This window comes from Ailuropoda melanoleuca, chromosome 19 (genome assembly GCF_002007445.2).
Source record: "Ailuropoda melanoleuca isolate Jingjing chromosome 19, ASM200744v2, whole genome shotgun sequence".
NCBI classification, from domain to species: Eukaryota; Metazoa; Chordata; class Mammalia; order Carnivora; family Ursidae; genus Ailuropoda; species Ailuropoda melanoleuca.
Window position 1 is genome coordinate 10,912,586 of NC_048236.1, and position 15,924 is coordinate 10,928,509.

The 15,924-nt window shown below is 46.0% G+C and overlaps 1 protein-coding gene across 2 annotated transcripts in view; it reads right to left on the reverse strand.

Moving 5' to 3' along the window:
- Positions 1–2,087: 2,087 nt before the first annotated feature.
- Positions 2,088–15,924, reverse strand: part of ELOVL5 (ELOVL fatty acid elongase 5) — a 75,985-nt gene continuing 62,148 nt past the window's right edge. For both annotated transcript variants that reach the window (XM_034647809.1, XM_002922954.4), the window contains 5 exons: positions 11,040–11,117; positions 9,861–10,032; positions 8,060–8,184; positions 5,473–5,607; positions 2,088–3,955 (listed from right to left, as the gene is read on the reverse strand). In XM_034647809.1, the coding sequence (XP_034503700.1) occupies positions 3,812–3,955; positions 5,473–5,607; positions 8,060–8,184; positions 9,861–10,032; positions 11,040–11,117 (654 nt within the window). In that variant the 3' untranslated portion in view covers positions 2,088–3,811. The remainder of the gene's footprint in view (positions 3,956–5,472; positions 5,608–8,059; positions 8,185–9,860; positions 10,033–11,039; positions 11,118–15,924) is intronic.

Below are 15,924 nucleotides of genomic sequence, written 5' to 3' on the forward strand. Positions count from 1 at the left end.
GAACTCTGGAGAAACCATGAACAGAGGACCAGATCCTGAGAAGCACTGCCCTACCTTCCCAAGGGGAAATGAAGTAGCTTCTAGAAATTCCAGAATGGTGAACTTAATATAAAATGCTGGCAAAATCTGGAAAGATATAGATGATAAACATTCTGACCCCTAACAATTGCTGGTCTCTCCAGCTTTTTTTTTTTTTTTTTTAAAGATTTTATTTATTTATTTGACAGAGATAGAGACAGCCAGTGAGAGAGGGAACACAAGCAGGGGGAGTGGGAGAGGAAGAAGCAGGCTCATAGCAGAGGAGCCTGATGTGGGGCTCGATCCCACAACGCTGGGATCACGCCCTGAGCCGAAAGGCAGACGCTTAACCGCTGTGCCACCCAGGAGCCCCTGGTCTCTCCAGCTCTTGATTCAACACAGTGCACACCAAACTAACTTCCTTTTTTGATTTGATAGGATTACTATAGCAGCCAACTCAGGAAATAGCGAAACAATAGTTGAGAGTTTTGAGAGACCAGTGGGGTGAACTGTACAGAACACAATCTTGAACGCTGAGAGTCTACTCTGGGCTTGATGTGGCTCCAAGGGCTTCTGTATCGTATTTGCCTAAAAGTCACACGGGCGGAAGTCCAACCAGGCAATCAGGCCCCCAAGTTGTGCTTCTCACATTAGGCTATACCGCCTTTCCGTATGCATGGCAAGGCTGCTAAAAAGAGGGGAGATGTGAATCCTCCCCTTTCCACACGGGTGGGCTAACCTGCCCTTCCGCTTCCCTCTAAGAGGAAGCAAAGGATAGGCACACATCTGCCCTTGCTCTGCCCTCTGACTCACTTACTTCTCTCAGAAGAGGAGGGCGACCTTCTGGTTGCCAAGATGGGGAGACGCAATGAGCGTATTTTCTTGGCATTGCAAAGTCATCAGGACAGAATCCACACTGCAAGGGGGAGCCTGTAGTTTACGTTGGGTCCATTAGTGGGCTGATACTCAAAACATTTTAATAACCAGTTCATCACCAGACCAACAAACACCACAAACCACTGGTGTGCGAGGGCCAGCCCTGGTAAGTTTGCGTCAACAGGGTTATCGGTCAGGGTAAGAAGCTCTGTTGTGGTTTTAGCATCACCAATCCAGTCTTTCCAGTAAGAGATGAACTATTTTGATTCTCATTTATCTGATTTCTAGGTCCTTTTTTGTCTTCTTTTTAGGTCCTGTTTTTTCAATATGTTCTGAACTTAGAGGGGAAGGGCAACGATATCACTATCACCACCAAAACCCCAGGAGTCCTCTGTACTTTTCAGACAGTATCCCCAGAATTAAATGCAGTTTCACATGACATTTTTAAGGTGATACTGACAAATTAGAAGGCACTCAAAAGCTAAGATCCAGCCTACACTGGGGGCTCTGTGTTATGCAGGAGATGGAAGGATGGGGGCCATTCAGACCACGGTTCCATGCGTACATGGCTGGACCTGTAAGTCAGACTGTGGCAGGCTGGGGGATGGGGACAGAAAATGGTCCTCAGCAAAGAAAGTGGTAGAGCTTTGGGAATTAGGTGGGCTTTCATTACTCTAGAGAAGGGTCAGCAAAATGGCTGCAGGCCTTCTGTTTTGAGAGTAAAGCTTTACTGGAACACAGCCATGGCCATCCATACACATATGGTCTATGGCTGCTTTTGCACTCGACTATGGCATAATCCAAAGTTGGGGCAGAGACTGTATGGATTGTAAGGCCTGAAACATGTACTATCTGGCTCTTTACAGAAAAAAATGTGCAGACCTCTGATCTAGACCTAGGAAAGGAAAGTAACTAACAGCCTGAAGGTGGGGGGGGGGAGAAAAGAGGAAGAAGGGGTATATTTGGAAAGCTGGGACCTTTGGTTGGGGTACCAGAAAAAGGCGGAGAGGAAACCAATAGGCTGGAACCACCACGTCTTACTACGTGGGGATCCCCCCTCGTGTGAGCTGAGCTACAGAATACCCTTTCCAACTGAATTATCTACATGTATTGGGGTGAGTTCTAGAAGGTGCACAGAGTGGACTTTTCTCCAGTGTCCGAATTGGCAGCATATAAACAATGTAACACATGAGCACAGGTAATCAAAAAAGTTTTACTGATTAATGTTTAGACATTACTTAACAGTGTGGGTATATCCAGATGAGCTAAAGCATACTTTGACAGCACACTATCGAATGTTACAGTTTCTGTATTGAAATATGTCAAGACATTTGCACACTAGTACCTAGGAAGACATACATTTACAAATATACACATTCTAGATTTGATAAGGTAAATGTAAACAGATGCTGTGACTCCTTCCAAACAGAAAACCCACAAGACTAATAAGAGAACCAATCGGCTCCCTATAATATGAATGTGCAAAATTAAAGCATGATAAACTGATATTTACATAAATATCAAACCAACAATTAGTTTATACATTGTCGATGACCTTCTAAGGTATGTCACGAGTGGTTCAATGACTGTTTTTCTCCCAATGGAGAAGGAATTCAGAGACTAAATTTCAACACTTTAAAATGACACGCACAATAGTCCTTTTCTGTTCGACCTCTGCCTCAAGGGTGACAGACATGATTTTATGATAAGCAGTCTCATTTTTAAATAAGCAGTTCTACACAAATCTTTAGAGTCTAAGCAGAAAAAGAAAATTACAGGTACTATTACACTAAACAAAGTATCTCTATCCAATTTCCCAGTTCTCTTATGTTGTAGCTATCTGTTTAACTTTACCTTAAATTTTTTTTAAGGTCCCTTTTCCCCCCTTTATCCATTTTTATAAGCTAGGCACATTTTAAAAGAAGTTTGTGTCAAAACAGACAGCAGTACAGAAACCAATCCAAATTTGGACCCTGGCAACCAGTTCCCATTGCTCATCTATGGGATTCTGTCAAATGGCAAATATTCAATTATCTCTTTTGAAAAGTATACATCCTCTCTCTCAGAGTGGAAAGCAAAGTGGACATTATTTCCTGTATAAAAACACTTAGCACTTCAGAAATTTTAAATGTCCTACTCATCCTACATACTTTCTAAAATCTTGAAGACAAAGAATATATATTTAGGCTTCATCAAGACTGCTTTAGAGCCCCCCCCTTTTACATTATCAATAGTGGCACTCAAAATAAAAAAATAAGATCTGTTAAAAAGTTAAACTGACCTCCCACTAGATTTGAGCCTGCCTGATTTAAAGCCAGTATTATAAAACTGAAGGAGCCGTTTCTGATTTCACATGTACAAGTCACTCGAAATTATGTGTCACACACTGGTTTCATAAATCACGGTCTTTGATTTTTTTCTAAACAGAGCTATTAAAAATGAATAAAAACTTGAAACATATCCTAATTTAAATTAATAAGCTTTGGGCCCTGCTTTTTAAATTTTAAGGCATGTGTGTTTCTCTACTGTAACAACATTGTACAAATTTACAATCACATGCATGATCTACAGTAAAAAAAAAAAAAAGTTTGGATTACAGTGTTTTTAAATTGTGAATCACAATTCAGCACCTATCATGTTATAACTAATAAGGCAACAGCAGTGTCGTATACTACAATTATACGCCCTCCACGGTCTAGCGCAGGGGTCGGTGAGAGCCCAGAAATGTTAAAAATCTTATGCCTACGTGTATAATCTGTATACATTTTCTAGGGGTTTGAACTGATGAAAGAGGTCCTACATGAATCACGCTATTGTAGGCCGGACTAGTTACAGCAGCTGTTAACGAGCATCGGGCACAACTCATACTGTGCTTACAATCAGACGATGGGTTCCGGAGGTTTTCCACTCGTCGGCTTCAATCCTTCCGTTGCTTCCTTGGCTTCACATTATTTTCCAGGGGAGAAAAGCTGTTGGTGTGTCCATTCACAGCAGCCACGGACCCGTTCTGGTGGTCCTTCAGGTACTCTTTCCTCCGCGAGGCCCCCTTCTTATTGTACGTCTGAAATGCATCAGGGCAGATGGACCGTGTGAGCAGGGGCTCTGCTGGCGGGTGGGGGGCCCCGCTTCCCTAACTCTAAGCCTAGATTCCTGTCAGCACCCAATGCCACTGAGATGTAAGGTCTGCCGTCAAGCAACCCTGGGGACGTTTTTTGCCACTGGTTTCAATCACTCCTTTTTTGAGGCATAGCCTGAGGGAAGTTCACAGGGGCGTGGGCTGCAGTGTAAATGCTGTTCTATAAATGAAGTAGAAAATTCAAATTATACTTCACGTGGCTGTGCCTTCTCTGTGTCTGGATGGCAGAGGATCGGGGCTACACGGCCGCACCGGTTTCCCCTCTCTGTGGTACCTCTCCCACCACTCCCATCTCTCATCTTCGGAATTTGCTCGTGACTTCAGCAACTGCTTTGGCCCGTATGCACAAAGTGCTACGCTGCCATAAGCAGTTAAAATACTGCGATTTCAGTTTTGTCAGGTTATCCTTCAACCTCCCTCATGCCTGATAAGTGTCCCAAAGTGGGGCACACACCGCTCTCGAGGCAGTCCGGGAGCTCACAGGAACAGGCCGCCCCGTCCCGGGGTGTGGGATGAAAGGTGCAGGTGGGCACGGATGGCAACGTGGCGACACCCCCAGAGAGCTGCTCAACCAACTGGACTTCACTGCTGTCACATCTGTGGCCTCTGCCCTGGCCCCTGACCTCCGGTGCTGCCCGGGACCGGACACTGCCCACGGAGCAGGCACACCTCATCCAGGCGTAATGGTGAGACGCCAAGTGATCCACTGGAGACCATCCACCCTAACTGGACCCTTCTGTGAGTGCAACTGACCTTACATCATGCTCTTGGGAATGAATGAAGCCCCCAAACATGAGCAATGGAGGAGTGAGGAAACTGGGATAAACTACACAGCTGAGGGCTGTGATGGACATTTTATTTTTTTAATTTTTTTAAGGATTTTATTTGTCAGAGATAGAGTGCGTGCACAAGCAGGGGGAGCGGCAGGCAAAGCAAGCAGAGGGAGCAGCAGGTTCCCGGCTGAGCAAGGAGCCCAATGCGGGCCTCGATCCCAGGACCCTGGGATCATGACCTGAGCTGAAGGCAGATGCTTAACCGACTGAGCCACCCAGGTGTCCCTGGACATTTCTTTAGACATTTAATGCAGTCCCAGAGTTCAGGGCAGCAGGGCTGGGATGCTGCTGACTGAACTCACCCATCACATGTCTGCAGTAGGCTGTGAGCAAAGCAACACAGAGCTTGCCGAACAGCTCTGCTTTCCCACATGAATCCCAAGCTCCCCTGCTGGAGATCTAGAACTCTGGAGGTTTGGGACAGATTTCGGCATCTCCTATGTTGGCAGTAGTCCCCCTCCCAAAGGCAGGGGCTGCCCTGTCACTGTCACTAAAGCCCACTGCCTGGCAGGCAGCAGGGGTTCTACAGGTCGCCCTCTTAGATGAACAGAGGAGGACCTTTGCTGAAAAGGCCACAAGTCCCAACTGCTCTGGAAGAGTGAGACTTACCTGAATGTAGAAGTTTGTGAAAAGAGCAATCAGAGAGATCATGTATCCAATCTGGAAGTACAGCCACCCGAGAGGGAATGTACACGGCCAGATGACCCCGCAGCTGGTCTGGATGATTGTCAGCACAAACTGCAGCTGGTGGGAGAGAGGGGACCCAGCTGAGCAGCGCAGCCGCAGCCCACGGACGAGGGGCCACGCCAGATGGGCTCTCCATCCAGCACGCCGAGTCCATGAACAAACGCTTACAGGCCTTTCTGGAGGCGAAGTCCCTTCATAAACACCAAGCATACATTTATGCATAAATTTCTCCTAAACTACCTATGTGCCTTTGTCATATATACTCTTCTGTCCTTCCTCCTACTTAAACCACCTTCTCTAAAATTCAGAGAATAGTTAACAATTCTATATGGTATACGTGAAAGTGCGAAGAGTAGATCTTAAAAGTTCTCATCGAAAGAAAAAACGCTATAGCTAAGCAGAGTGACAGTGGATGCGAGCTGAGCTTTACTGTCACAATGCACACATGGGCCTGATCAGTACGCCGCACACTTCGCACAACGTTACAGGTCCAGCACAGCTCAATGAAGCTGGGGAACAAAGGAAAACTTAACCCCCCCAACACACAAACTTTAGGGACCCTGTACAGAGAGAGATGCAAAATATTTTTTTTGTTTGCTTTACATTTTTAAGGGAGACAGGAAGGGTGTGGGATGTATGCTTAAAGAGAACCAGTGATGTTGCTGTGGAATGTACAATTCCTATTTCTCTCTCTTTTTTTTTTTTTACAAGATTTATTTACTTGAGACAGAGAGTGTGAGAAGGAGGAGGCAGATGATGAGGGAGTGAGTCCTCAAGCAGACTCCCCACTGAGCATGGAGCAGGGCTGGATCCCACAACCCTAAGGTCATGACCTGAGCTGAAGCCAAGAGCTGGATACTTAACTGACTGAGCCACCCAGGTGCCCCAACTTTTCCTATTTCTTATCCATGGACCCTTTTGGTTTGAAGAAGGCTGGTCAACAGATTTAAACTTCTATCAAGATATAATGCTAAGTCCAGATTACTTCTGATGAATAAATCTTTTTTTTTTTTTTTTTTTGATGACTAAATCTTGAAAAGTAGGTGCAACTGCTTGGAGAAACGGGAAAGGTGTTAAAATGAGGTGTGGCTACTGAAGGGTGCGTCTTCAAGAGGAGTGACAACAGTAGGGGGCAGCTTCTGCCCACTGATTTCTGGCCCAGCCCCCAGGGTTTCTCTGGAGAACTGTTTTGTTTTTTCTCCTTTCTTCTCTTTTTTAAGGTAAGTGTTCTAGGCTAAGGAATAACTAGGAGTGGTGCTTAAAATAAATCTGGGCAAATGGGGTGCAATCATCTACCTCAAAGGGCACAGCTTAATGGGAAACCAACTTCCCCAGTCTGTTCTTTTAAAGTCTGCCTTTGCAGGACCATGGCTGTGTGGCATAAATCAATCTCCCCATCACTTCTCAAGTGCAACAAGGAGGTTAGAGAACAATTATCCTTCCTCACAGGTGGGTGAAAAAAATTAACAAGGACTAGAGAGCAGCTGGCAAAGAGGTGATAATGAAACGTCAAACACATAAGTAGCTCAGACTATCTTCTCAGATTTTTTTTCCCAGACTGTTATTTTTAAATATTGAAAAATCACAACCGACTTGGAAAGGTTGGAATTAGCTTGGTGTCTTTAGAAAAATATGTTGATAAGGCAAGGCTAGGGCTAAGGCTTCAATGTCTAAACCCCTCAGTCAGCTGGCTTGGGACTATTGCCTCAGTTTCCTCATCCACAGAATGGGGATAACAACATGAAATCAGGCTACTGGAATAGTCCACGTAAACCTGCTTACTTAGCATGAGTGCCTGACACGGAATACACTCAACAAATGTCAGTGTTTTACATCAGTAGTAATAATAATTAGTTCACGGAAGAATTCACAAGGGGACAAAAACAGGTGTCTGTCATACCCTGACAAGTCAGGGAAGCTTCAGAAAGGAAGGGAGGACATAATCACCAAGTGCCAACAGCTGCCGGGTGGCCCTTGTGAGGTAAACCTCGGGAAGGAGGCTGTCGCCTGAAGCATAGTGGATGCCATCCTCGGCGACAGGGGCTCGGCTGCATGGGGGCTGAGAGGCCACCGGCCCCTCTCACTGACACCCTCGCTGCAGAATAGCTACAAGCACCCGGGACTTCTGCTGCCCCACGGCTCCTTCCAAAACTCCCGGGAACACAGGACACAGTGGTCACTCTGGATTCTGGATTCTAATTAGGAAACACACACAGGCAACACATGCTTTGTGCACAAACTAAGGACAAAGGACTGAACTTGAAGTCAGGAAATTAGATTCTTGTCCTCATTCTACAGCCCAACTAGCTGTGCGCCCACAGGCATAGAGTTTCCTCATCAATTAAAAGTAAGAAAAATCCTCTGTTCTGCCTGTTGCCAGTAGTTTAATTGGATCAAAAGAGACAGGGTGGGAAAGGCACACACTAGATACTATGAAATAACAATAAGTTCAGCCAGGAAGAGCGGTCTGCCAGGCAGTAAGTCCCGGAGAAGGGGCTGCGTTACTCACCAGCTGCCCCTGAGTGATGTACTTCTTCCACCAGAGGTACGGACGCATGGAGGGGACGGAAGACAGGCCGTAGTACGAGTACATGAGGACATGGATGAAGCTGTTAAGTGTGGCACCAAAGTAAGCTGAAGAACAGAGGGGATTTGGGAAGGAAGATGCATCAGTGTTTTACACATAGCAAGCTTCTTTTCAAATGTGAAAAACAGATGCACTCAATTAGGGCCTGGCAAGCACCGTGTGGACCGGGACTCCGAATTCCGTTTCCACGGGGGCAGGCAGCCACTGGGATGCTTTAAGGCCAGGGTCAGCTGGAACTGCCAGGCAGGCATCTAACACAAGAGTCAGGAGACCACCTCACGGCTTTGTTGCCAGACCCTATTAACTCCCAGAGCGAGCTGCTTTTCTTTACGTGCCCGAGTGCTTCTGGCTGCTGTGCTGAAGGCCTGGGGAAGACAGCTGATGGGCAGTAAGTTCAAAGCTGGCTGTCTAACACACCTGCTGAAGTTGGAAGAGGCCTTGGAGGCCTTGGCCTCCTTATTATTCCCCAGGACTGCAGTGCTGAGATCGTATATTTTTTTCAATAATACAATCCAGAGTCCAGTTCCTTAGAGATAAACCAGTTCTTGTTTTAGACTCTCTGTCCCTCTCCCCCACAGCGGGCAACCCAACAGAGCTCGCCAGCTTTCCCAAGCACGGTCGGAGGTGCGCAAGGCCGGGGTCAGGGAGGGAGTTCCTACTTCTGGCTATCACAGTAACTGGCTGTGTGACCTTGGACAAGTCACATCCAGGTCCTGGTTGTTTCTTTTGGGCCCAGTGGGGCTAGTTACATCTGCCATCCTGTGAATTCTTTGAAAATGTAAAGAGACACTGTTTCTATTAGAATGTTAAATCATATAATCCAGAGCCATGAGGTGTGATGGCGGGGAAAAAACATGAGGGGGGGGCCTGGAATCCGAGCTCTACAGACCTTCTACTGTTCTCAGTTTCCTCCCAAACCACAGGGAGCTGGGTTTGGCGAGTCACCTTTCTAGTTCTAAAATTCTATGACTGCATGAATCTTGGTGGGCCAGGTTAATCTAGGGCAGTGCTACCCTCGGGAAAAAAACACATGAACAGACCCAAAATTTCTCAAATTCATCAGTGCTAGATGACAGAAATTGTGATCAGGACATTTGTTAGAATTCCCAAGCTAAACCTAAAGGAAACAACTTAATCTCTGAAAATTACGAGAGACCTCAGACCATAAGTTTTCTAAAAACGACATACATCTGTCTTTGGGAATTTACTTCAAATCTCGGTGCTTGCCGTTGAAGATGCCCTGTTAACCGTGCTTCACGGAACACGGCAGGCCCATTATATTAGCATACGTGCAGACTTCCTCCTGTGCTCTTCAGCTGAAGCTGTACTTCACCATTAGTCTTGTTCCCTGGGACTCCCTAAGTGGTGTGGTTCCAGCTTTCTGGCCTGCCCCTCTCAGTCAAACATCTTCCAAATTGTCGAGAAACAAGGACTAGAAATAACCTGGAACAGCCGTCCTCTATGACAGAGGACACGATCTCTATTTCCCTAGATGCCCCAGGCTGGGAATCTGGTATTTCCCTCACCTTGCCAAGTCAGACAGAAAAAGGGTTTGTCAGCTTACTGAGTACACAGGCCGCACAAACTATCATTAGAGCAACTCGGACACAGAGTTCTTGACCTAGAAATCCATAGAAATAGCACCTTCTCCAAAAGCCTTGGTTTCAGTTCCGCCTCTCCGCTCACACCTGTTCCCAGGCCCCCCGGTCGGTGTAAAACTTACAGTGACCGCAGGGGACCCAGTTCATCACAAACCACCAGATGTTCAGCATGGAGGCGTGGTGGTAGACGTGTAGGACCGTGATCTGGTGGTTGTTCTTCCGTAAGATGAAGAAGAAGGTGTCCATGAACTCAATGAGCTTGGAGAAATAGTACCACCAGAGGACGCGGATAATCTAAGAGGAAGAGATCATCAATGTCTCTGGAATACCACCCCTGGCGTGTTTTACTAACATCCCAGAATCCCAGGCTCACTTGAAGCCTGAGCAACCCACTGGCTCCTAAAGTCCTTCAGCAGCTGGGAGCTCTGGTCATGCTGAGAGTGTCTCTAACTGAAGAATACTGCGGGGGGGGGGGGGGAGGGGAAGCGGGAGGAGGTTTGCAATCACGACAGGGAAAATTTTAAAAGCTGCACTGACATCTTTCAAGACTAACAAAAACAGGAGGATCAAAGTTCCAAAAACCCTGAAGCCTGCCTATTCCCTCTGGAAGGGCCTGTGGAGCCACGAGCACAGAAAAACCTCCTGAGAGACACTTCTGATTTCAGAGACTGGTGTGGGGTCAGGTGCCAGGATAAGAGGCAAAGAAGAAAAAGAATCAGAACTTTCCGTGTCAGGTCCCTGCCCAGTTAAATATGTCACACAGTTCTAAGGAAATGACTGCCCGTCTGAACTTAAAGCAGCAGCTTTTATTTAAAACAAAACACTCAGAGTGGAGGTCAGAATCTAAAGACCACTGTCAGAGAGCACTCTGAGGGATGATTACAGCAGTTAAGACGTTATTCTTGCGATCCTGTTTATAGAAATGCTGACAAATGCATGTAGTTTTTTCCCAGTGGAAACTTAAAAAAATTTTTTTTCCCCAAGATTTTATTTTTAAGTAATCTCTACACCCACTGTGGGGATCAAACTCACAACCCCAAGATTAAGAGTCGCACACTCCACTGACTGAGCCAGCCAGGCGCCTCTTCCTGGAAACTTAACAGGACTTACTTTTATTAAATGAAACTTTAGTTTTCATCTTACATGTCTCATGTTGTTCAAATTTTCATACCATGTGGATACATAGGTTTTTAAAAAATGTCAACAGGAATTACCTTGGGCAGTAAGGATATGAACCATTTTGTCTTTTGTAAAATTTATTTAAAAAAAAAAAAAACTATTTAAAAAGAGAGAGACCATACCTTCATATCTGCTTCTCCTGCGCTGCGTGTGCCTTGACAGAAGAAGTTGTATCTGCCTTCCCATACTCCTGTCACTAACTAAAAAAAAAAAAAAAAAAAAGAAAAATNGAAAATGCCAATCACCAACAGTATCAGAAATATGGAAAGCCCTATTCAATAAGACTTCATTAGTTTCAGAATCTATGACAATTGACCTTGGGCTGGCTGAGGCAAGTTTGATCTTTGCTCCTCAGCAAAAAATCACGATGATAGGGAGTGTGAATACCGGGCAGTCTCCATTTCACAAGGGGTAGACGGGGAGTTACTCCAGGGCGTTGCCTTANTTCAATAAGACTTCATTAGTTTCAGAATCTATGACAATTTACCTTGGGCTGGCTGAGGCAAGTTTGATCTTTGCTCCTCAGCAAAAAATCACGATGACAGGGAGTGTGAATACCGGGCAGTCTCCATTTCACAAGGGGTAGACGGGGAGTTACTCCAGGGCGTTGCCTTACTAAGCTGGCTCTCTCCAGAATTCTCAATTCCCTAGGCTGTCACAAGGCCCCCCCAGCCTGATGGCAGGCTCGGGTCCCACAAGCAGTCTCAGGGAAGATCACACCTTCACAAATTCAGCCCTTCCCTAAACCAGCACTTCTCAACCTTGAGCATGGGGTACCAAGAATCCCCTCAAGGGCATGTGGAAACAGAATTGCTGGGGAGTGTTTCTGGGTGGGGTCCAAGAATTCATATTTCTAACAAATTTCCAGGTGATCCCGATGGTGCTGGTCCAGAGACCACACTTCAAGAACCACTGCTATAAAACCTAGGATAACTTAATCAGCCTCGCCTTCATTATCTCCTGTTGCCATGTCATCTGCTGGGTGGCAGAACTCTGCAGTGGCACAGAAAGGGCCCCAGAATCCGGGGGCATGCAAACTCTAGGTGAGAGACCTGCAGTATCACCAGCTCTCTCTGGTTTCCTCATTTGTCCACAGTGAGGACACCTGGCCTAGATGAGACTTAAGGACCCACTGTTACAGTCCAGAGAGAAGGTTTAATTTGAACACCTGTGCACATCGACACTCTGTCCTAGACAAACACCTAGGACAACGTGCTATTCCTTGTCCATGTACACTGTAGCTTCCTGCTTCCTCCCAAAGCCTATGGTGATCTTGAGTTTTCTTGGTGACTTTCTCTCTGGGGGCCAACTGGCACTGTATAGATGGGGAGAAACCTGAGTAGCCTGCCTTGTGCCTGATCTCACTTGGTATCCAACATAAAAAGCTGGCCCTGGGTCGCAAAGTGTGTTCCCCAGTCCAGCTGCATTAATATCACATGGGAACTTCTAAGACACGGAAATTCTTCAGCCTACACCAGAATCAAAACTCTGGGGGTAGACCCTCAAGGTAGGGCCTCAGAGTCATGATCACAGAGCCTCTGAGAACTGAATACCGTGGTTTACAAAGGGTGGTTCCCAACCCTGCAGCATCAGTATCACCCATGAATTTGTTAGAAACACAAAATCTCAAGCCCTACCCTAGACCTTCTGAATCAGAAATTTCTGGACGCAGGGGCGCCTGGGTGGCTCAGCCGTTTAGCGTCTGCCTTCGGCCCAGGGCGTGATCCCAGGGTCCTGGGATCAGACCCACATCCAGCTCCCTGCTCAGCAGGAAGCCTGCTTCTTCCTCTCCCACTCCCCCTGCTTGTGCTCCCTCTCTCGCTGGCCGTCTCTCTCTGTCAAATAAATAAATAGAGTCTTAAAAAAAAAATTTCTGGATGCAAAGCTCAGCAGCGTGGCAACAGGCTGTTTTACAGGTGACTTCGATGCAGCTGAAGTTTGCAAACCACTGGCTGAAAGCTGTGGTTCCCACTCTAGTTGCCTAACAGAATCACCTGGGGAGCTTCTGAAACCTGCTAACGCCTGGCCTCGCCCCAGATCATTAAACCAGAATCTTGAGGGGCCTTTCACAAAGCTCTCAAGGTACTTCCAATCTGCAACTAGGAGTGGGTTTCATGCTGGCTAAGCAGCAAAGGGATTAGCAGGGCCTGAAGACAAATGGTTAAACATCCAACCAGTCTGACCTCAGAAATGCCACAGCGGGTGTGGCCGTTGCACTCTCACTGAACGCCCTTCTTAGAAACTGCTTTTTCTTCTATTAACTTCCTTTCTGTGGTTTGCCTTCTGGCTTTGTCATCTTCTATACATAAAAAAGTATTCAGCATCAACATGGTTTTCAAGGCCAAAGGCCAGCACAGGGGTTTGGAGTACACGTGAAGGAGGCATCGTTTTGTGATGACGAGTTCGCATTAGGGAGCAGAAGGCCAGGGAGCTGGGGAGAGTCAGGCTGCCGTCGTCCACGGAGGCCCAAGACCTGAGGCCAAGCCCGCTAACTTCCCCAGGTCTTGGGTGTTTTCATGTAAAAAGATGAGGTTGGACTAAATGATCTCTAAAGGTTCTAGGTTTCTACAATTTCTATGTTAAGACTTTTAAAAAAGACCACACACAAACTACGCTATACTTCACTATCTTTGAAACATCCGCAGGTCATTTATTAGAAGGTACATCGTCCTTTTGGACAATACTGTACTCCCAAGTCAGGTTAAGCACCCCACATGCAGACCTATTCCGAGTCCCAAAAATCGAGATAAAAAGCCCGAACCCAAAGTGGGGTTGGGAGTGGGGGATCCTAGCGTGTGTGCCCTCAGAAGACCTGAGGTGGAGAGAAGAGAGTGTAGTCTCCCCCGCCCTTCCTTCTACCCCAATGAGAGAACCAGTGAATTATCTTCTGTGGCTAGAGGATACGGACAGGGAACGAATGGTTCTTGAGGAAATTTTCACACGACTACTGCAAATGATAAAAAGTAAGGACAATATAGCAAAGTACTTCATGAAGATAAATTTATGCAATTTAAAAGATACCTTTATTTAAAACGATAGCCTTACGTCGCAAAATTAAAAACTTATTAACCATGATTTTCCTCATTAGACGTGCTTTTTGAAATTTTAGCATCTTATGAATTTAAAATTCTAGGACCTACCATCATGGTTTTCCAGCTATTTTAGTGTATTGTGTCCTGAGACACTCTGGGTCAGTTTGCTTTTGCCAATTTTAGAATCGGATGGCTGGTTGTGTGTGCAGAAGTACAGATGACTGCATTCACGAATGCCTACCTTGGGAGGAGAGGGGACAGGCAAGGGAGCTGAGGAAGGATCTGTTAACTCTAGCAGAACGGACTAACACATGCCTTTCTTTTAAAATGTCTTTCAGAAGCCATCCAGGTTGGATTGCTTTGCTCCTTAAGCTAATTACCTTAAAATTCCATTTGTCCCTCTTTCTATAAATGGGGGGGAAAAAAAAGACATTTGTATCTAAAACACCCAGGACCTCTGGAGGCTAAAGAGCTCCAGGTCTTAGGGGTGAACGCCCCCAATACTGAAGCATAAAGCAGGTAGACAAACGAGAAGCTTTCATCCAGCCCTACTTCAGGGCCATGAGCCCACCACCCTCTTCTCCTAGGAGAGGCTTGCCGCAGCCCCCAGGGCAACCCACCCTCCCTCACCACTGCCACTCAGCACTTGCACTGGGGCAAACCTCTGAGTTCTGTGTTTCAAACCCTTCAGGGACTCCCAGTGCCTTCAAGCCAATCCTAAACCCTAGACGCAGCATTCACATTCTTCCACTGCTCCCTGACGTACAGTCAGATGGGCCCTCTTTCATTCCTCACCCACCTCACAGTGGCCAAGTGCAAAGAGCTGTTTGGGCTAGTCTGGGCACTAGCCAGAAGGACTTTAATTCCTAGCATCCTGCATTTAGCTCGGTGACCTTAGACAAAGGTCTGTACACCTCTCTATACACCTCAGTTTCTTCACTCCCCAAATAAGATAAAAATAGCAGTCCTGCCTCTTCAGGCTGCTGTGAGAAGTAAATGAGATGGACGAGTGTACAAATGCTTATCCTACCCAACCTAGTACATAGGATAAACACAACAAGTGTTAACAATGACCATTAGCTTATTTTTTTAAACTGGAATGCTGTCTACACCCAGATACCACCATCTCTAGCTCTTAAAATCCTATCTTTCAAAGTTTGCTTAAATTTCTCTTTTCCTTTTTTTAAAAAAAGATTTATTTATTTTAGAGAGACAGAGAGAGCAGAGGGAGAGAGAAAATCCTCAAGCAGACTCCTTGCTGAGTGTGGAGCCCGACATGGGACTTGATCTCACAACCCTGAGATCATGACCTGAGCCAAAACCAAGAGTCGGATACTTCACCAAATGAGCCACCCAGGCGCCCCTAAAATCCTTTTCTTCATGGTTGCTTGCTTGGGCACTCCAGCCTGAAGTCTGTCCTCCTTCCTCTAAGCTCAGCCTGCCATGGCTTGTAGCTATCTGCTCATATGCTGCCTCTCAGCCCTTTGTTAAAGGGTCTGTTTTAAGCTCTTCGGGAAGCTCCTATTGGTGGGGCCTGTGGCTCCTGCATCCACAGAACCCAGCAGGGGACCTGTACACAAGAGGTGCTGAATATTTGCCAAACTAATGACAAAGGGTTTGAGGCCCTGCTTTTTGCACCCCCCCTGCAAATAGAGGCCTAATATATTATTCATAGCCAAAAAAAANGCAAATAGAGGCCTAATATATTATTCATAGCAAAAAAAAACCCCAAAACAAAAAACAAACCCAAAACCAAAAAGATATCATTTCTGCTTTGCAAATGGAGAACCTGAAAAAACACAAGAAAGTATTTTATTTTATTTTATTTATTTATTTATTTTTTTTAAAGCCAACTTTCTTTTTTTTTTAGATTTTTTTTTTTTTTATTTTTATTTATTCGACAGAGATAGAGACAGCCAGCGAGAGAGGGAACACAAGCAGGGGGAGTGGGAGAGGAAGAAGCAGGCTCATAGCA